Here is a 21,192-nt window from a genome sequence, read left to right as displayed (position 1 = left end):
TGAATTGATTCAATTCACCTTTGATTCTGGCTCTAGGCTGTATATACATGAGTCAGATCCATTTCAAGTATATGGGCCTGAAACAAATTTTCTACATAATGACGAACAGAAAGGGCCGCTATATGGAATCAAAAGTCTTATTCGTGTCCAAGGACGCATAGGCCAAGTGGGATCCTGCAGTTATATGCCACAACTGTGTCATTGTATCGGGCCCAAGATTCAATTTGGCTGACCTGTGGGGTATGAACCCATTCTGGTCCGTGTGGATCAGGTCTGAGATAACATCCTGTAGTCTGTTCGACAATGCCTTGGCGAGAATTTTTGTATCTGCGTTAAGAAGAGGGATCAATCTGAACGAGTTCCAGTTAAGGCTTACCTACCTTGGGAATCAGAAATATAGTCGCAGTTCAAAGATCTCTTGGCATCTCTCCACCCCCACTATGTTGCAGTATACATTGTGTATATAGTTCCTTAGTATGTGACAAAGGACTAAATAAATATACTTGTTGTTTGAATGACTGATGATTTTATCCATGCGTGGTGCGAAACACCCTGCTGGCACCAGCTGCCCTACCCAAACAGTCTGCAGTATTTAGGCCTGGCCTGAGGCCATATTTCACAAAATCTTCGCCATCTTACATTGTCTGTGACAAATTGGGCCAACGGTCATCTGGGACTGCGGGCAGGATCTCACCCATCATGGGCCACAAAGCGTGCAAATGATGTCTTGGGGGCAACCTGAATAGATTGCAGAGAAGAATATCCATTACCAGAACAGCTACATGCATTTAGATTCTCTGCCTTGAGGTGAGGCTGGGAACAGGTTAGTTCAACCAGCTTGTAGATGCTTGTATTACAAGACTTTATGTTGAGGGATGCTGGAGGAGAAAAAATGGGTCCCCTGGAAACCAGTTGTGAAGAAAATAAAACCTGAGCAGAGCTCGGAGGAGACTCCCTTAGCACAACGTGCGGTAGAACATCTGAGGGACTGAGGCCCCTTCCAGGAGGGTTCTAGAGGGAGATGACAGCTGATTGGCTCTTTTCTAGAGTTTGGTCATTTCTACAAAAGGACAGGGATAGGTTACTAATGCGAGGCCTTTAGGCCGATTTATCTATAGGTCTATGGAACATTACTTTATTTATATACCGGGGACTCCCATTCCGATGACGGGAAATGATTCAGGCATGTATCTTGGCCTGCCCGAATATCTCCTGCAACGGATGCAGGTGGTCCAGAATGCGGCGGCACGTGCCGTGTTTGGTCTGCATAGGCGAGTCAATGTTTCTGGCCTATTGCAGTCACTGCATTGGCTGCCTATCCGACAGCGGATAGCTTTTAAAGCTCTAACTCTTGAGCATAAGGCCTTCTATTCCACAGGGGCCAAATACCTGCAGAAGAGGCTCGTTCCTTACCGTCCTTCCCGATCTCTAAGATCTGAGTCGAAATTTCTTGCCATTGTCCCTCGTGTGAGGAGGGCTCGTTTGGGAGGTCGCTCTTTTATGCTCCGGGCTCCTCAGCTCTGGAACTCTTTGCCCCTGACGCTACGCAGTACCCCAAACCTGTTGTCTTTTAGGAAGGGCCTGAAAACTTGGCTTTTTTCTTCTTAGACTTTTATGTTCTCCTAACCCTGCCTCTTACTCTGTTGTGTTTGTCTTTTTAGGATGTTAATAAAGCGCCGGGACACTCTTCTGAGTAGCCGTGCGCTATAAAAGTCGCAAAATAACATAACATAACATAACATAACATGTGAATCTATGAAAGACACCCGTTATACTGGATAAAAAATGGGTCCCCTGGGGCCAGACTATGCCGCCTCATATTTGGTCTGTTAATAGAGGGACCATATCTCAGTTTTGCCCAAGAGCCAATCACGGTATCCATGAGAACCACATTAAACGGGAAGAGCAGCTCTGAAAAAGGTTGCCCTGGCAGCAGATATACTTTAAGGACATTTGGTTTGACCTCACCAAAGGTAGTTGAGGTCTTTCGCAGTTCACATGAGAACTTCGACAAAATAAACAGATTCTTACATTGAAGGGCCAAGTGAAGAGTTGAGACCAGTGTGAGGAGATATGTGTAGACCACTGGCGTCTTAGAGATCAAAAAATAAATTCTCCTCATCTGGGACACATCATCACCATCTTCATCATGGGGTACACTGTCTGACAGTCATGGTGGCAAAGGAAGCACACATTCTGAGCGTGAATGAGGCTGAAATTGAGGTGGCGCGCCAGAGGAGGAGTCAAAGCAGGCATTGGCCCCAGAGTCAGGGTGGAGCCCCAGAATTGAGTCAAGAAGTACAGTTGGTGTCTGGGATCGTATCGCCGGCAGTAGTTAGACCTGTGGCCTCCTCAGAACCTTGGGGATGGAGGGAGCCGGAAGGGTACAAAGGTACCGGACACAGCCTCTTTGAAGGCCTAGATCTGTTGCACCGTGGCTGATGCCCCTGGGAAGTTGGGCTGTATCAGGAAGGGATGAGGGATCAGTCCTGTGGAGGGAGATTGGGACCAAGACCTTGAGGTACCCCGATGTCTGCGTGACTTCTCTTGACAAGAAGAAGGAGAGTCGCGCTTCAACTTCTTATGTTTCTTCTTTTCCTTTGATTTAACTGATGACTTGGAGGGAGATGAAGACATTTCTGGAAGATGGCCTTGAGAGCAAGAACGTGCCTGCGTCCTAGACTTAGACCGAGATAGGTCTTACGTGTTTTTCTGCAGTGCTCGGTGACAGAGTTTGGCCTTGCTGTCTTGAGTGGCTTTCAGGATTCATCCAAGCACATTCGTTGCATGATTTGAGTCATGCAAGGACCCTAGACACCAGAGACAGACCCTGTGAGTGTCCGTCACAGACATCAGTTTATGGCAGTCGTTGCAGGGTTTAAAACTTGTAGTTTTAGGGTGGAGATATGTCCCTTGCACACTGTTTGAATTTAGGAAGAGAGCTTCTGTCAGGTGATAGATTTGATGCTGCAAACTCTGGATCTACAGCGAAAGGTGCAGAAAAGAACTGACATTGAAGGGTGGGGTGGCTTACATGCAGCTCCTACATCACTTACGGGCGTGACAGACAACGTAGAACCACATGACACCACCTACTGGCCTGTAGGAGAATTGCTGAGGAAAATCTCTGCATCCAGTCTGCCACCTGGGGTTAATCACAAGGGGAGGAATCTGCAGTTAAAAGTATCCATCAGAAAGTGCTTTATACTGCCTTTGCATGGTTACTGAGAGCCTCCCACTTCAACAATGGGGAATAATTCAAGAACGTGATTTTATGAAACCAAAACTGGACAGTAATGTAAATACAGACACTGGTAGTTTTCCTTCTAGGTCAACTGGCTCTTGATAAATGTTCTAATACAACTGTCCCTCTATAATCTCCAGCAGCAGATATACTGTAATGTCCTCAGAGGATCATTGCACCACCCTGCAGATCTGCGAGAATATCAGTGTTCTGCCCTGAGGAATCTAGAACATCCAAAACAAAAAGGTCTTCTCATTCAAAGGCAGCACAATCGTTCATGCACAGGCATACACTGTTAAGAGTCAAATAGGACTTACCTACACCCCAGGGAAACTCCTCAGAGTGTTCTGCCTTGTACGAGCGTAGTACAGAGATGCACCAGTCATCATCCACCTCGTATTGACTGTAAACGGAAGCTGAAGAGAATTGGTTAGTAAAAACATTTAGAACAGCATAGTGCTTCCTACCAATGCCATAGATATATTAAAATAGCTTAAGACATCATTTCTCAAATCACCAGCAAACATACCTTTGGCCCAACCACAGGATCTATAGCCACAGAATGATCTGTGCAAGGATGATGCATAAAAACCCAACTATGAAGAACAAACCTTTTCTGCCTGAAAGAGGTTCTGGTAGTAACATAAATCTGGATCTAAAGGTTGATCATTTAAGGCTGTCATTAGACTACAGATAGCTAACTATTAATAGATGATCATAGCTCAAGCCCTCTCTGCGCCAATTTTAGATTAACATCCAATATAACAAATATCTACCAAAAAGCATCTTTCTCGGCCTCCCCATCACTTTCTTCGCTTACACACTTCCATTCTTTTGACACATTTTAGTGCACTAAATCCTTAAGGAAAAGGAAGACAAGTAGCTCATTACCAGAATTTCCCAAAACATCTATGCGCTAGTCATAAAGGTAAACTTAGATGTGAGTAAAGCTACATGGGTAAGTTTACTCCTACACTTTTGAGTAACTTCCCTACTTTAGGCTATTCACCATTTCTGACTATCAAATTTCTTAGGGGTGGAGCCTAATTTGCACCACACAGTGCAAACCACTGATACTGCAAACCCTCTCATACAAAATAATGGATGCATAAAATAGAAAACCATAAGAAATAATGGTCATTAAAATAATTTATTTCAACTTTTTAAAAATATATATCAATGAAACTGAATGTTAGAAAAAATGTATATACTTTAAATATAAAATAAATATTTTTAGTGATAAAATACTTTAATAAACTTTTATGTATTAAAACTTACCATCTTTTTGTAATTTGTTTTTGTAATTGTTTTATTTTTTTCTGCATTTTCGCATCAAACATATTTTTTACAACTTGCCATCAAATTGATATACATATCATGACCAATACCATCATTTTGCATATATAGGTTCTGTGCCTCCACAGATGCATATATAATTATCTCCCCTTATGGGATCACATATGTCTCATACCAGTTTGTAATCGGTGTTTAGGATACCAAATGTTTTCCCTACTTAGGTGAAGCATCATCGTTTCTTCAATTTTATCCCTCATTCCCCCTCATCCTGGAAATCCGGCCCTTCATCTAAAATCTTTGCAAATTTTGGCAAACTCTGGCCTTGTATCCATGTCGAAGGACCATGTTATCAGGCTGGGCAATGTCACCTCTCCTTCAGAGTGTACGATGCCATTTCGGGCCACCATTAGGGCCATTTTATGGAAAAGTAAATTGTCCTGAGCATGGTCCTATCTTCCCATATCCCCAGCGTAGCCAGTGGAGGAGTGAGCAAATCCGCTCCCCTAACACTAAGGAAGCACATTGTTCCAATGGTTTCCAAAAAAACTAAAGGCGGATACAACTCCATAAGGTTGCAGCAGTGTCCCCGCTCCTTCACAGCCCATTAGACACCTATCGCTTTCGGCATTTTGTACAACTTGGTTCTTGTGTAGAAGGCACAGTGTAGATTTCTAAGTAGCATGAGGCGAAATCCTACTTTGATGGCTACCTCTCTAGAGCATCTGCATGCCTCTGCCCAGTCATTGTCCTCTCATACATATAGATCTTGCCTTGAGTGGGGTTGATAATTAAAAGTTTGTGTCCTATAGAGATGGTGTACCGGGTAGACCGCTTGGAGACAAAGGTTGCATGCTTTGTGCAGCAGGATGACAGTACCCTGTATTCCACCGGGGACTCTTCACCTACTTCAGAGTTTCTGGCCATAATCTGTCTCATATCTGCCAATTAGTAGCGTCTCCACAGTTCTGCAAAGGATATCATCTTTCAGTTTTCCCCAGATATTCCCCAATTTAGATATTCCCAATAGACTGCAGTGGCTGCACAATTGTACTGTCTTCATATTCACTAGGAGATCTGTTTTTTGCCCAACCCATTTTCTTTTTCCCTTTCCCAAATTTTTAGGACTATTGCTGCCTGTTGTTGCAGGGAAGACATGGCTTGGCAGTTCGGGCTGGACTGTTCCCATGAGGCACAGGGTCAGACTGATTTGCATATGGCCATGTCTGAACTGGGGTGGCTGAGTGAGCTAAAGAATGGTGGTGGATTAAACTCAGATCATTTGACTGGGGGTGAGTGTTTGATTTGCTCAAAGGCTCCGTCCATCATCCCCTTTTGTATCGCTTTGTTGTTGCAGGTGGAGCATTCTACCCCTGACGTAAAATATGTTGATATAAATTCTGTAGCTCATTGTATGTCTATCCATAATCAGGCCCGGATCAGTTTGTGAGGCAAAGGCCCAGTCATTAATCACAAACAGTTGAGTAGCTCAATACTAAAGGTGTACGTTAGGTAGGGAAATGAACAATAGTTACTTACCTGTAAACAGGTGGTTCTCCAGTATTGGTGTCTTTCATAGATTCACATGCCTGAATCATTCCCCGTCGTCGGAGTGGGAGTCCCACGGTACATAAAAAAGCAATAATATGCCATAATATATATAGCAAATATCAGAAGTACCAAACCAGGAAGTAAAGTAGCACCAGCTACAGTAGATAAAAACCTCCACACTCGTGACTATCTTAGTCATTATGTGTTAGTCCAAACTGCAGCCAATCAGGCGACAGCACCCACCAGAATGTTCTCCCCAGAGGATCAGGCTCTCAGATTTTCTTGCACAGGAGTGAAACCCCATAATGCCTGAGTGAGTCTCTGGGGGGAGGCGGGCGGGTTGCATGTGAATCTATGAAAGACACCAATACTGGAGAACCACCTGTTTACAGGTAAGTAACTATTGTTCTTCTCCAGTATTAGGGGTGTCTTTCATAGATTCACATGCCTGAATCAGAATAGTAAGCAGTACTCCCAGCATAACGCTCGTAGACGTCAGAGTATCAAATATATATATATATATATATATATATATATATATATATATATATATATATATATATATATATATATACACAGTATACATGTATGACAATAATCATCAACATCTGACCAAACGTCTAAAGAGCATAGATGAGGAGGTGGAAACAGAGGCTCACCTTATTTGAAAAGATTGCGCAGCACTGCTCTTCCAACCGAAGCATCTGCGTCGTCTGCTGAATCTAGACAGTAGTGTCTAGTAAAGGTGTGCCTGCTAGACCACGTAGCAGCTCTGCAGATCTGTCGAAGAGGCACACCAGCAAAAAGGGCAGTGGAAGAGCTAACCGCCCTTGTAGAATGTGCTCTTGGCAAGGCCTGTAAGGGTCTACCGGCCTGCTGATGACAAAGTCCAATTGTAGAGGAGACCCATCTAGCAATGGTCTGTTTTGAAACTGCACAGCCCTGGCGTTGCCGCCCATAAGCCACGAACAGCTGGTCTGTCTTGCGGATGGTAGAGGTTCTTGATAGGTAAAACTTGAGGCATCTCCTAATATCCAACAAATGCAGTGCTCGTTCAGCCGGAGACTGTGGGTTTGGAAAGAATGTCTTGAGAACAACCGGCTCATTCAGATGAAAATCCAAAGGCACTTTTGGCATGTACGTTGGATTAGTACGTAGTACTACAGAGTCAGTGTTAAATTGGATGAAAGGCGATTTAGATGTGAATGCCTGAACATCGCTAACCCTTCTAGCAGATGTTAAAGCTAGTAACAATGACACTTTCCATGTGACAAATTTTAGGTCCACCTTATGGATCGGCTCGAAAGGGTGACGCATGAGCTGAGTTAGTACGACATTCAGATGCCATGTAGGAGGAGGTTTCCGCACAGGCGGAAACATACGAAACAATCCTTTGAAGAATTGCTGTATAATCCGCACAGAAAACAAAGAATTTGATCCATCCTGACGAAATCTGGAAATGGCAGCCAGGAAGACCTTAAGAGTATAATGCGCCAAACCCAATCTGGCCAAGTGCAAAAAGAAGGGTAGAAATTGCGCTGGCTTGGCATGAATGGGATGAAGACAATTAGACTGGCACCATGCACAGAAACGCCTCCACTTAAGTTTGTAGGTTTTGATCGTAGATGGAGCTCTGGCCTTCGCCAGTACCTCCTGGCAATCCTGCAGAATGTTTAAGTGTGCAAATTCCATGTGCTGAGGAGCCAAGCCGACAATTTCAGCGAGTTCGGGTCCGGATGATACACCTTGCCCTTGTGGGTAGAGAGAAGATTCGGAATGTGAGGAAGTTGGATCGGGTCGCATTCCGAGAGAAGGAGCAGCTCGGTGAACCAGTATTGCCGGGGCCATCGTGGAGCAATCAGGATCAACCGGCATGGTTGCTTCTTCATCTTCTTGACTTTCGGGATCAGTGGTATCGGTGGAAAAGCGTAAGCGAATATTTGATACCAACTCATCGAAAGGGCATCCCCGCATGAGTCCTTGTGGGGAACCCAGCTTGCAACGTATGGGCATTTCCGGTTCTGATGCGTCGCAAACAAGTCCAGATCCGGATGCCCCCATGTCTGAAAGATGCTGTCTAGAGATGGTTGATGTAGTTCCCACTCGTGAGTGCAACCTGAGGATCTGCTGAGAGAGTCCGCTAACACATTCGCGATTCCCGGGACATGAACAGCTGACAGATAGATATTGTGAGTCAGGGCCCAACTCCAAATCTCTTGTGCCTGGTGCGACAGCCGGGCTGATCTTGTGCCCCCCTGCTTGTTTAGGTAATGCATGCAGGTGGTGTTGTCTGTCCGGATCAAGACTGTGGCACCTTCTAGGGTCGCCTGAAAGGACTTCAGGGCTAGAAAGATGGCGTGCAATTCGAGCCTGTTTATGTGCCATTTCATTTGGATTTTGTCCCATTTCCCGTTGACCGTCATGCCTTGGAGGTGTGCACCCCAGCCCGTCATTGAAGCGTCTGTCGTCACTATGAACCTGGGCACTTCCGTAAGGAAAGAGCATCCCACTTGTATGTTGCAACCTTGACTCCACCATTGAATCGCTTCTCGCATTCGTGGTGTTATTGTTATGATGTCCTCGAAGGACCCCGACACCTGTATCCACTGGCGACTGAGCTCCTCTTGCAAGGGCCTCATCCGAAGACGACAGTTGGGGGTGAGAAGAATACAGGAAGAAATCATCCCTATAAAGGACTTGAACATGCGTACTGAAACGCAGCTTTTTAACAACAGTGCAGCAGCCAGCCGTTGTATCTTTTCCTGTCTCTCCTTTGAGATAAATACTTGGGCGAGCTTGGTGTCTAGTGTCGCTCCCAAGAAAGTCTTTCTCCTTGCAGGCGTTAGGTGCGATTTCTGGAAGTTCACTGTGAAACCCAGGCTTTGCATCAGTGACAGAGTTTTTTGAATGTGAGTTTTTACCATGTTGAAAGAACTGGCCTTGATAAGGCAATCATCTAGATATGGATATATCTGTATTGACTGCAACCGAAGGTGGGCTGCCACCGGGGCCAGCATCTTTGTGAACACTCTGGGGGCTGAGCGCAGTCCGAAGGGAAGAACTTTGAACTGGAAGTCCCTGCCAGCCACTCTGAACCTTGGAAACTTCCGGTGCCTGGGAAAAATTGGAACATGGAAGTATGCATCCTGAAGGTCGAGTGTCACCATATACTCTCCCGCCGAAAGAAAATGGAGGATTTCTTGAAGTGTCAGCATCCTGAATGACAGTTTTTTGAGGAATTTGTTGAGGGCACGCAGGTCGAGGATGGGTCGCCATTCCCCCGACTTCTTGCGAATAAGGAAAAATCTTGAGTAAAAGCCTTTTCCTTTCTGATGATGAGGTACCCTTTCTATTGCTCCTTTTCGAATCATAATGTTGATCTGGGCAAACCGCTCCTTGAGATGTGCTGGAGGTGGTCCTCTTGGGGGGAAGTTTGGAGGAGTTTTTACGAATTCCAAAATGTGACCTCTGGCCACCACATCCAGAACCCATTTGTCCGTGGTAATCTTGGACCAATTTAAGTAATTTTGGGATATTTTTCCTCCAATTTGGTTCGGGTTGGGGCAAAGTGGCGGCAGGATGCGTTTCTCACTTTTTATTGTCTCTTCCGCGATAGTTGGATTTTCCTCGAGACTGAGAAAAATTTCCTCTTCTCTGCCCGTAAGTCTGTTGACGATATGGCTGGTATCTTTGGTTTCCCTGGGCGGAAGTATAGGAGCGCTGTTGGTTATAGCCTCCTCTATTAGAGAAATTCCCTCTTCCTCTTGCTCCACGAAAGGAAGACTTCCTGTATTGTAAAGTGCCCAGCGAACGTGCTGTCTCAGTATCCTTCTTGATGGCTTCCAGAGCATCGTCTACATGCTTTCCAAATAAATACTCTCCATCATAAGCCATATCTATAATCCTTGTTTGGACCTCCTGTCGAAAGGATGTTGCCTTCAACCATCCTTGCCTCCTGAGGACAGCTGCACCCGCTAGCTGACGAAAACCTGTGGCAGCAACGTCCACTGCAGCATCAATCATCTCAGATGAGACGCACTCTCCTTCTTGAAGGATCCTCTTTGCTTCCGCCCGATCTGGCTCGGGAAGTTTGTCCACATACGGCAAGATGTCCGACCACATCTGCCTATCGTATCTCCCTAATATGGCTAGAGAGTTAGCGACTCTAATAGTTGTAGCTGCAATTGTAGAAACTTTTTTACCGATTGAATCTAGACGTCTCCCGTCTTTATCTGGCGGAACAGAGACCTGAGCTGATGGGTTAGTAGATCTCTTTTGCGCTGCCTGCGCTACCACCGAGTCTGCTTTCGCTTGTCCAATGAGGCACGCTGGAGATTAATTTGGCGCCCTATATTTTTTATCCACTCTCGGGAGCACTGCTGGCAAAGAATTTGGTTTGGACATGATCTTCAGTCCTTCCTTCCATATGAATTCTATGATTGGAATGGTCCAACTCTGTTTCTGTGGCGAAGACTTGAAGTCATACAAGAAGCAGTCTTCTTGTTTTGACTCCATAGTTATCATGAACCTCCTTGTTGCTCGATCCATGATCTTGTGGAATGAGGCAATGTCCGCAGGAGGTGACTCTGATGTTGTAGGCTCTGCTGGAGAGGGTGTGTTTGCATTGTAATCCTCATACTCCGACGATTCTGATCTATTGTCTAATTCTCCTTCTTCCTGCTCCTCATTACCTGAGTACCCATCATCCTCTGTTTGAGGAGCTATGACTTGTGACGCAGCCAATGCTGTATGTCCTTCCTCCAACGACACAGAAACAACTGGCTGTGCCTGCTTTGAAAGCGGCGTCGCTGTTTTAGGTCTTGGCGTAGATACATGAGAGTCACCGGACTCTGAAGGCGGAAAACGCCTATAGTAGTCGCTGAGCATGTATTGTAAATTGCAAAACAATTCCTCAGGCATTTGCATGCCGGGAGCAGGCCTGTCCTCATGTGACAAGGGCTCCGTCTCTTGCATATCGTCTTCCGTATCACCGTCTTGAATCTTAATTTGGAGGTCAGACGGACTTCTGGCCAATCCAAAATTCTCATCCTCGTAGGATCCCTCCTCATCAGAATCCAAAAGCTTCTCTGGCACTACCAGCGTAGAAGGAATCGCCTCATTAGTAGCCCGTTTCTTTAACAGCGTAGCTGTAGTTGCAGGTGAGGGCAACGGTATCCCAGATGGCTGTGCTGACCATACTTGTAAAACAGAACAAAATGGCTGATCAGGATTATTAATGACAAAATTTGGAAACACACAGCCAAAGCATGCCGTGTAGCCACGGGATTAAATATTGCCCAACAAATTTAGTACATTTTCAAAAATGATTTTGTATTATTTCACAAAAAACACATGACATCAAATAGACACTCCATCATAACAGTTATTGCAAAAACATGGAAGAATATATACAGATATATACAACTATATGGCAATGAAGTAACCATACACTAAAGGAAAAAATTTTATCAAAATCTTGTGGTGACACCAACTATAGTCTGTACACTAGGTTCAATAACACAAAAATTGCAATTTAAACACATTCTTAGCAATTCATGTAAGAAATAAACCAGTCCTTTAGTAACAAAACCTGTGAACAAGGCGGAACTTGGATGGAATAGCCTGCCTGTCACATGACACCTGTGAATAGTAATTTTAAAGAATTTGCAGATAGGGCCCACGTAAATGGTCTGAGTATGTCCCTAGCTGCACCCTTTGATTTTTAACACAGGAATGTGTTTAAATTGCAATTTTTGTGTTATTGAACCTAGTGTACAGACTATAGTTGGTGTCACCACAAGATTTTGATAACATTTTTTCCTTTAGTGTATGGTTACTTCATTGCCATATAGTTGTATATATCTGTATATATTCTTCCATGTTTTTTCACTAACTGTTATGATGGAGTGCCTATTTGATGTCATGTGTTTTTTTGTGAAATAATACAAAATCATTTTTGAAAATGTACTAAATTTGTTGGGCAATATTTAATCCCGTGGCTACACGGCATGCTTTGGCTGTGTGTTTCCAAATTTTGTCATTAATAATCCTGATCAGCCATTTTGTTCTGTTTTGCAACTATTGGAGGTCCAGGCTGACCAGTAGTTGGACCCTACACCTTTTTGTGCACTGACCATACTTGTAAGGCAGTGCAGCTTGACAGTGGTGGCGTCGATGGTTTCACCTCCGTCGCCGACGAACCTGCTTTTTGATGCTGAATCTTTTGCTTCGTCGACTGTACCATCGTCGACGATTGATCTATCTTCGTCGACGACGACTTCGTAGACCTCGTCGACGGGGACGTCGTCAAGGTCGTCGACGGTAGCTTCGTCGACGTGGATTTCATCGTCGACGAGGATGTTGTCGTCGACGGCAACGTCGTCGACGAGAGCTTCGTCGACGAGAGCATCGTCGACGGCACCATTTTCATCGTCGACGGGGAGCCAACCGTCGACATTAAATTCGTAGACGAGGAGCTCGTCGACGGTCCTTTAGCCATCGTCGACAGGACTATATTCGACGACGAGATAGGCCTGATCTGCACATGGACCAGCGTAGGCGATGAGGCCGAAGACATCACTAGAGCTGGCTTAAGTGAGGAGAAAGTCATCGTGCAGGTGGTAGACGTGGCCACATGAGAGGAAACACAATCCTTTTTTGACGTTGAAATTGTCAAAGGTAGCAACTGAGGAGGCACAGACTGTGAAGATTTCTTGGGAACTGTAGATTTCCCAGACTATTATCCATTCCATCTTAACAGGTGGAAGAGGCTTTTTTGACACACTAGGCCCAGAAGAATCCAGAGAGGATTGGGCCTCCTTTGCCACCTTCGCCCTTGGAGATGAAACTTCAGTTTCAGCCTTCCTCTTAATGGAAATTCGTGAAGAACTAGAGGCAATGCTTCCTACCTCAGACAAAGGGTCCTCCTTGTCCTTGAGTCTGTTAAGCCACAACAGCAGTCGTCCTTCCCTGTCCCTGATAGTCTTAGGGGGGAAAGTCCGGCAGATCTTGCACTCCTTTGCCTTATGGTCAGGATAAAGGCAATATAAACATTTTTTGTGGGGATCTTCTTTGAATAGCCTAAGCTTCCCACAAGAATCACAGGCCCTGAACAGGGATTTGGAAGTAGACATCTGAAAAACTTGAAGAACTAACTAATCTTAAAGAAAACTGAGCAGAGCTCAGGGAGACTCCCTTCACACGACGTGCGGTAGAAAATCTGAGAGCCTGAGCCTCTGGGGAGAACATTCTGGTGGGTGCTGTCGCCTGATTGGCTGCAGTTTGGACTAACACATAATGACTAAGATAGTCACGAGTGTGGAGGTTTATTCTACTGTAGCTGGTGCTACTTTACTTCCTGGTTTGGTACTTCTGATATTTGCTATATATATTATGGCATATTATTGCTTTTTTATGTACCGTGGGACTCCCACTCCGACGACGGGGAATGATTCAGGCATGTGAATCTATGAAAGACACCCCTAATACTGGAGAACCACCCTTAATACTGGCTCATCTCAATGTTAGAGACTCTGCCTTGAAGAATGCGTTTGGTATTTAATAAGGTGTATTTTGTAAGATACATAAAAATTGTGGAAACGTGATCATAAGTGTCAGAAGCAGGTTCCTCCAATGCCCCACGTCCTTTTTGTAGACCTCAAGTATCATGCCCAAGTTTGCCTATTTTGCGTATGAAATTCAACTTGGTCTGTTCTAGCATATATCCCAAGAAAAGAACACCCCCGCCCCTCAAAAAAATGGCTAGCTGTCTCCATGAGGTAATTGAAAATAGTACTGACTTGTGCCAATTCATTTTGAGGCCAGAAAGGCTGCTAAAGACCTGGAGGATTTCTAGCATTCCACAAAGAGAGTGGTTGGGTCGGTTAAGTATAGTAGAAGTCATCTGTGTAGAGGGAGATCACCTCCTCCCAGTCAGGATCCCAAAAGACACCGCTAAAGAGCGCATCCTTTCTCACCCACATCGCGATTGGCTCAAGAGCCAATGCAAAAAATAATGGGGAGAGAGTATCCGCATCCTAATACAAACTCAGCTGAGAACTTTCTCTTAACCCCCGACTCTGGTGATGGGGTCCTTGTAAAGCAACCATTCATATTAGGAATTTTGGTCCAAATCCAACCTTCCATAGGATAGCATATAGATATGGCCATTCCAGTGAGGCCTTTTGGGCATCTAACACCAGTATTATGGCTGGTTCCTCAACCTTCTGGAGCCTCATCAAAATATCCAAATAACTGGTGAATATTGTGTTGTGCAACCCTGATTCGCATAAACCCTAACTGGTATGGAGCGATAACTCTGTTCATGATGGGGTTTAGGAGAATGTTTTGCCTCGATATTTATTAGTGATATGGGCTGTAGGATGCTGTGCACTCCTCTGCTGGCCTACCCTTTTGAGTAAAACCATTACTGCTGTCGTTCTCCGATCTTTGGGGTGACTCCCTCCAGTCATTGCCTCCGTGAACATATTTGGAGTGGGGTTCCCAGTTTTCCCCTCAGGGCATTTAAAGAATTCCAGAGGCAATACATTGGATCCTGCTGATTTCCCACTGAAACAGCTGAGTTAATGGCCTCCTGTAATTCATGCTCCTCCTTCCAACGGTTTAACTATATTCTGCTCTATTCATCTATATGTAGAGTTGGGACATCTCTGATAACTCTTGCAGGTCCTTTATTCCCATTTGCGACTGGGGAGTGTATAGCCTACGGAGATATGCTCTAAACACACGTGCTATGTCTTCATCTGATACTACCATACCACCCTATCAGTGTGGATCTTACATATCAACCTTTGACTTTCCTTTCTCCAGGCGAGGTATGCCAACATTTTTTCCACTCACTAGCCATTTCGCAAAGCTTATGTTGTTTCGCTTGAAAATATGTTTCAACTTCATTTTCTACCAGTGATCTGTACTCCTGTCTATGGCTATTTGGTGCGTCTTCTCCGACTATTGGTTATGAATGTAATCTGCTTCTAGCTGACCTAAATGTTTCTCTAGTGCTAGGTGTTCTCTCTGTCTATCTCTTCGCTTCTCAGCAGCATAGGCATTCAGCTGTCCCCCTCACCACTGTCTTATACGTCTCCCAGACTGTGATTTGGATTTGCACCGACCTTTTGTTTTCCTGGAAATAGAAGTCAGTGACCTCCATCCGGTGTTTCCTCGTCTCCCAGCAGGTGAATCGCCACTGAGCTAGTCTCCAGTATAGTTAGGCTAGTGATTATAAGAGAATGATCTGAGGTTTACCTTAATAGGTATCGTGTGTTACGATATAGCCCTGTTTGGGTCTTGGGGACAAACAAATAATTAAGTAGAGACATTGCCTTCATAAAATTGGAAGTGTATTGGTCTAGTGTCAGATGTGCTTCGATGCAGAGATCTAAAAGGCCCACAGCTTTGACAAAATTTAAGAGTCTCGTGTCCCTCATGCTAATGTGTGTAATGTCAGTTATCCTATCTTTCTGCACACATGGTCAGATTGAAATCTCACCCTATAATTAATTGCCCAAGTGCCTCCAGCTTAAATGTCTGCAGGCCCTGTGGGAAATACCAGGAGGCGATCATGACCCTTTATCTGTTTCAATACCTTCTAATTGCCACATAACAGCTATCAGGGTCCAGCCCAAGTTTATGCCACAGTGAGTGGGAGCGAGTTTTGTGGTAAAATCTCCCCCTGTCGGGAGCACGGCTGCAAATCAGAGTGGACAAGACCTCTTACATAGCCCTCTATCCAGACCTATGCCACACCTATTACCCACCATATCAGTCCCTTGTAAAAGAACAAGATCTAGATTATGTATGTCTAAGAAGATTCTTACAACACCCCTCTTCGGAAGATGCACAATCCATTCACATTCCAGGAGAAAAAAGAGAGACCATTCTCTCGGAGGCTACCTGGTTTTGTCATTGCTGTCATCGTGATCTGTTGCTAGACTATATACATTCTGCGGTATCTTTATCGGTGTTTGAACTTCTGATCTCACTGCCCTTCCAACCATGCAAACCTAGGAACATACCCCTCTTCCTTCCTACCTCATACCGCTCCCCTATATTTGAAAAGAGAACAATTGATGGACAGAATGCAGAACAATGTCATACATTCACCCCAGTACTCGGCCGGGCTTTGCTCCGCCGAGAGCACATCACTCTCACTTTCTACCGACCTCTGCACCGGCCGGGCTTGGCTCCGCCGGCCCGGAACCACCACTCCCAGCAGCCCCGCAGTCAGGCTCCAGGTGACGCTGCTGCCCTGCCCATCAATCCGCGCCAGGAGGCGCATAAAGTCCAGTGCTGCCCGAGGACTGTGTGCTGCTATTTCAGGGGGAATTTGTGCTCGGCCGGGCTTTGCTCCGCCGAGAGCACATCACTCTCACTTTCTACCAACCTCTGCACCGGCCGGGCTTGGCTCCGCCGGCCCGGAACCACCACTCCCAGCAGCCCCGCAGTCAGGCTCCAGGTGACGCTGCTGCCCTGCCCATCAATCCGCGCCAGGAGGCGCATAAAGTCCAGTGCTGCCCGAGGACTGTGTGCTGCTATTTCAGGGGGAATTTGTGCTCGGCCGGGCTTTGCTCCGCCGAGAGCACATCACTCTCACTTTCTACCGACCTCTGCACCGGCCGGGCTTGGCTCCGCCGGCCCGGAACCACCACTCCCAGCAGCCCCGCAGTCAGGCTGCAGGTGACGCTGCTGCCCTGCCCATCAATCCGCGCCAGGAGGCGCATAAAGTCCAGTGCTGCCCGAGGACTGTGTGCTGCTATTTCAAGGGGAATTTGTGCTCGGCCGGGCTTTGCTCCGCCGAGAGCACATCACTCCCACTTTCTACCGACCTCTGCACCGGCCGGGCTTGGCTCCGCCGGCCCGGAACCACCACTCCCAGCAGCCCCGCAGTCAGGCTCCAGGTGACGCTGCTGCCCTGCCCATCAATCCGCGCCAGGAGGCGCATAAAGTCCAGTGCTGCCCGAGGACTGTGTGCTGCTATTTCAGGGGGAATTTGTGCTCGGCCGGGCTTTGCTCCGCCGAGAGCACATCACTCTCACTTTCTACCGACCTCTGCACCGGCCGGGCTTGGCTCCGCCGGCCCGGAACCACCACTCCCAGCAGCCCCGCAGTCAGGCTCCAGGTGACGCTGCTGCCCTGCCCATCAATCCGCGCCAGGAGGCGCATAAAGTCCAGTGCTGCCCGAGGACTGTGTGCTGCTATTTCAGGGGGAATTTGTGCTCGGCCGGGCTTTGCTCCGCCGAGAGCACATCACTCTCACTTTCTACCGACCTCTGCACCGGCCGGGCTTGGCTCCGCCGGCCCGGAACCACCACTCCCAGCAGCCCCGCAGTCAGGCTCCAGGTGACGCTGCTGCCCTGCCCATCAATCCGCGCCAGGAGGCGCATAAAGTCCAGTGCTGCCCGAGGACTGTGTGCTGCTATTTCAGGGGAAATTTGTGCTCGGCCGGGCTTTGCTCCGCCGAGAGCACATCACTCTCACTTTCTACCGACCTCTGCACCGGCCGGGCTTGGCTCCGCCGGCCCGGAACCACCACTCCCAGCAGCCCCGCAGTCAGGCTCCAGGTGACGCTGCTGCCCTGTCCATCAATCCGCGCCAGGAGGCGCATAAAGTCCAGTGCTGACACTCGTCCCGCGAGGACGCGCCGGGCTAAGCCCGGGCAAAGGGCGGGCCCTCTGTGGCCCTCAGAGGACCCGAGAAGGACGGGACGGGCCACCCCACTTGGCTGCAACAAAGGAGGAGGTACAGAGAAGTTTATTCCTTCTTATCCTTACCGCTTTGGACTGCCTACAGTTGTTATTGTAGTTCTGTCTCCCAACTACTATGTCCATCTGGGAGGAGCTGAATGCCCTGTGTGGCACAAACTATGGCCCGGATGTATCAACTCCCCCCATAGTGGACAGAGACACTGTCCAAATAATCTGCACTCCCCAGGATGTACCTTCACCCCCCAAATCTATCCCCTCCACCGACCAATTGTGCTGTAGCCCCTCTTTATCCCCTCCCAAACCAACCCTATCAAGGTCGGATAAGGCTGGGACTCGAACAAATGACTCTGCATCGCCCCTCCAATTGACCCTACTGGCGCAAATAGAGCGATTGTTAAACTCCGCATTGTCACCTCTGGTTGCGAAAATCAATAATTTGGGGGACAGGTTGACCTGTATTGAAAATACTGTAAATAGGATTTATCCATTGACTGAAAATTCCGCTATACCCATAGGCTCTACTCTCACTACCAACCATGAAAAACCTAAGACCACTGCTCCTATGAAAGTTCAATCTTTAGATTCCCCTCTTGCTACACCCAATCCAAGTGGCAGCAATGCTACTTTTAATCCCGCACATGTCCCCATCATAGTTCAAGAAAGAAAGCATCGAATAAATCTACCCCCTGTAGCCGCCCCATATGTCACCGTTCTTTCTGGGGTCCCTCCACTCAGCCAGGGCAAACGTGAATTACATCAGGACTTGCTGAATAAAGCCATTTTTTGGCTCAAAAACAACAGACCGCTACCACCTGCTCTAGATGGCGGGATCCTGAGCGTTAGGAGGGTGGGGTGGCTAGGGATGTTGCCCAAAGATATTCCAGGGGACTTGATACTAATTAAATTTAAACACAGCAATATTGCCCCGTATTTACGATCTTCTCAGCCCAAAGTTGGTGATGGTCCCATCTGTATCTGGGACCTGCATGACTTTTATCCTGGACCCCGAGCACCGAATTACAATACCTGGTGAAAAGGAGTCTCTGTACATCTTGGGCAATCATTTTGATTATTTTGATTAGTTGATTTGCTAAACTTTTTTGGTTTTAAATTGTCGGTTTTCTTTTCATCTTGAAATGAATTGTTGAGTTATTTATGCATGTATGTATTTCTTTCTGTTGCTTTTATGGTTTTAAACTCAAAAACCGAATAAAGCTTATTGATTTGATTTGATTTGACACCCCAGTACAGAGATCTGGGCCTAAAGCCATAGTTGTTTTGCTCACCATGCCATTCCAGTTTGAACCCAGCCATATGCAAATCAGTCTTGACCCTGTGCCCGCCCATTGGGAACAGTCCAGCCCGAACTGCCAGGCCAGGTCCTCCCTGGACTGGAAACAAGCATCCTAGGACCAGCTCCCCTATATTTGAGGCATCTGCTGTTCTCCCCCCATAAACGTTAAACCCCTGTCGCTATTACAGTTAGCTGACCTTGTATTGGGGTTGCATTTGTAGCTAATCTCTGTTAAGCTTGGTAAAATAGAATTAAACTCATGTCTCTGACCCTCCCGCACTGCAAAACATTATTTCCCTCCCTCACAAAATACTTGGAACAGTTTTCTGTTTAATCATTACTGTAAGAAAGGGGCATTTCAATCCATGGCCTCCGCCAGTGTGTTTGGTGCCTCTGTGCCTGCCTCACTTCTGTCAGCTCGGTCAGGGACAAGAGTCTTTGTGTCACTTCTGTCTCACAAGCCACCAACCTTCCAGACAGTCTCCTGCCTCCTCAGGGGTGCAATGAACCATGTTTTGTCCTCTGCAACCACCCATAATTCGGCTGGAAAAATCATTGTGTATTGGAGATCCCTCTTGTGCAGTTTTATTTTTATCCAGTGGAACGATCTTCGTTTTGACTTGACCTCTTGCGTGTATTTGGAAATACCATTATCTTGTGGTTTTCAAAGGACAGTGGGGCATGTTGTCACACAGCACACAGAATGGCGTCTCAATCTATTTAAGTAATATGCAATTATCGGTCTGAGTCGAGCCCCAGTGTTTGGGGGATCGTCCAGTGGCATTTACTGGTAGTCATCAAATGTCTGAATAGGCATCTGCTTAATTGCGGTTTGTTCCTGGATCATGTTCCATTGAAATGTTCCACAGAAATGTTCACTTCGTGTTTGATGGAGTTGGGCTTCCGTGGACAGCTACATGGCCTTTGCTTGCCTAGTTTCCCAGATATCGAAAATTGTATTAGCCTTGTCTGTGTGGACTATCACCTGCATGTACTCCACTTGAGGCAGGAAAGCTCCGAGCACTTCTCTATTCTTAAATTTAGAGGATTTATCTGCCACCAGAAGACACTGATGTGTTTATTATGTAGGTGAGTTCCAAAAACTGTCATGGAGACATCTGTTTTGAGAAACACTTGCAGTTGTGGCAATGACAATGTCTATTTTGCAAAACAGTGCTAAGAAATCTTCTGCCACCGAAGAGCTACTTTCAATTGATGGACCGATTTCGGCCCAAGGGACCCCATCCCCCAGGGCCCAGCCACAAATAGAAAGAGGAGAGGAGCCACGCGCCCGCCCCCCACTCCCGGAGCCATTAATGGGTGTTGGACCACAGCAGGGCCGGCTCCAGCTATGTCCTGAGGGGGGAGGGGGGGAGGCGGGGAGGGAGGGAGGGAGGGGGGCTCACCCATAGTACTTAGTGGTTTCCCTGCCCACAGCGATGCAGGCAGGGAAACCTATGTTTGCTCTCACTTGGTGAGAGTTATTTCTAAACTCCCGCCAAGCAAGAGCAAACACGAAGCCCACTCTCAGCTGGCAGGAGCTTTAAAAATGCTTCTGCCATGTAATAGCAAAGTTCACATCTGTTTCTCTGCAGGCAGCGATGCGGGCAGGGAAACCGATCTGAATATTGCCCCCATCCATAGGGAGCAACATTTTTAGCTGCTCCCTGCAAGCGGATGTAATGCCAGCTACTGTTGGGGCTGCGGGGGGCTTGAGGCTACCCCGTGGCCCCAATCAAGGAAATGGTGGGAGTCCTGGGTGGGCCCCAGGGCACCCATCTTTTGTTCCGCCCCGGGCAAGGGGTCCCTGGGAAAGGTACTGGCCCGAGAGGAGGGCTACGTGCCCACCCTCATTTAAAAAGGTTCTGGGCCCCGCGGGATGGGGTCACCAGGGCCGAAATCATCCCATGGAGAAGGATGTCTGCCCCCACCCCCTTTAGAATATCTATAGATGGGTTCAGATTTTACACAAACAAAACCATAGAAATTCAGAAGTTATAGTTATTTCAAGTAACTATAACTCGTGCCCTTGTCGTGCACTGCTAAGTACCCCACATATTACATCACTCACAACATCTTCTATGAAA

General features: G+C 46.7%; 1 protein-coding gene across 1 annotated transcript in view; it reads right to left on the bottom strand.

Annotated features, from left to right (window-relative positions):
* Positions 1–21,192, bottom strand: part of ABHD16A (abhydrolase domain containing 16A, phospholipase) — a 266,232-nt gene that overhangs the window by 43,138 nt on the left and 201,902 nt on the right. Inside the window, exon 18 of the mRNA XM_078646007.1 lies at positions 3,562–3,660. Within this exon, the coding sequence (XP_078502133.1) occupies positions 3,562–3,660 (99 nt within the window). The remainder of the gene's footprint in view (positions 1–3,561; positions 3,661–21,192) is intronic.

This window comes from Lissotriton helveticus, chromosome 5_1, assembly GCF_964261635.1.
Source record: "Lissotriton helveticus chromosome 5_1, aLisHel1.1, whole genome shotgun sequence".
Lineage (NCBI taxonomy): Eukaryota > Metazoa > Chordata > Amphibia > Caudata > Salamandridae > Lissotriton > Lissotriton helveticus.
The sequence above is the reverse complement of the archived record's forward strand: the minus strand, read 5'-3'. Positions and strand labels throughout refer to the sequence as shown.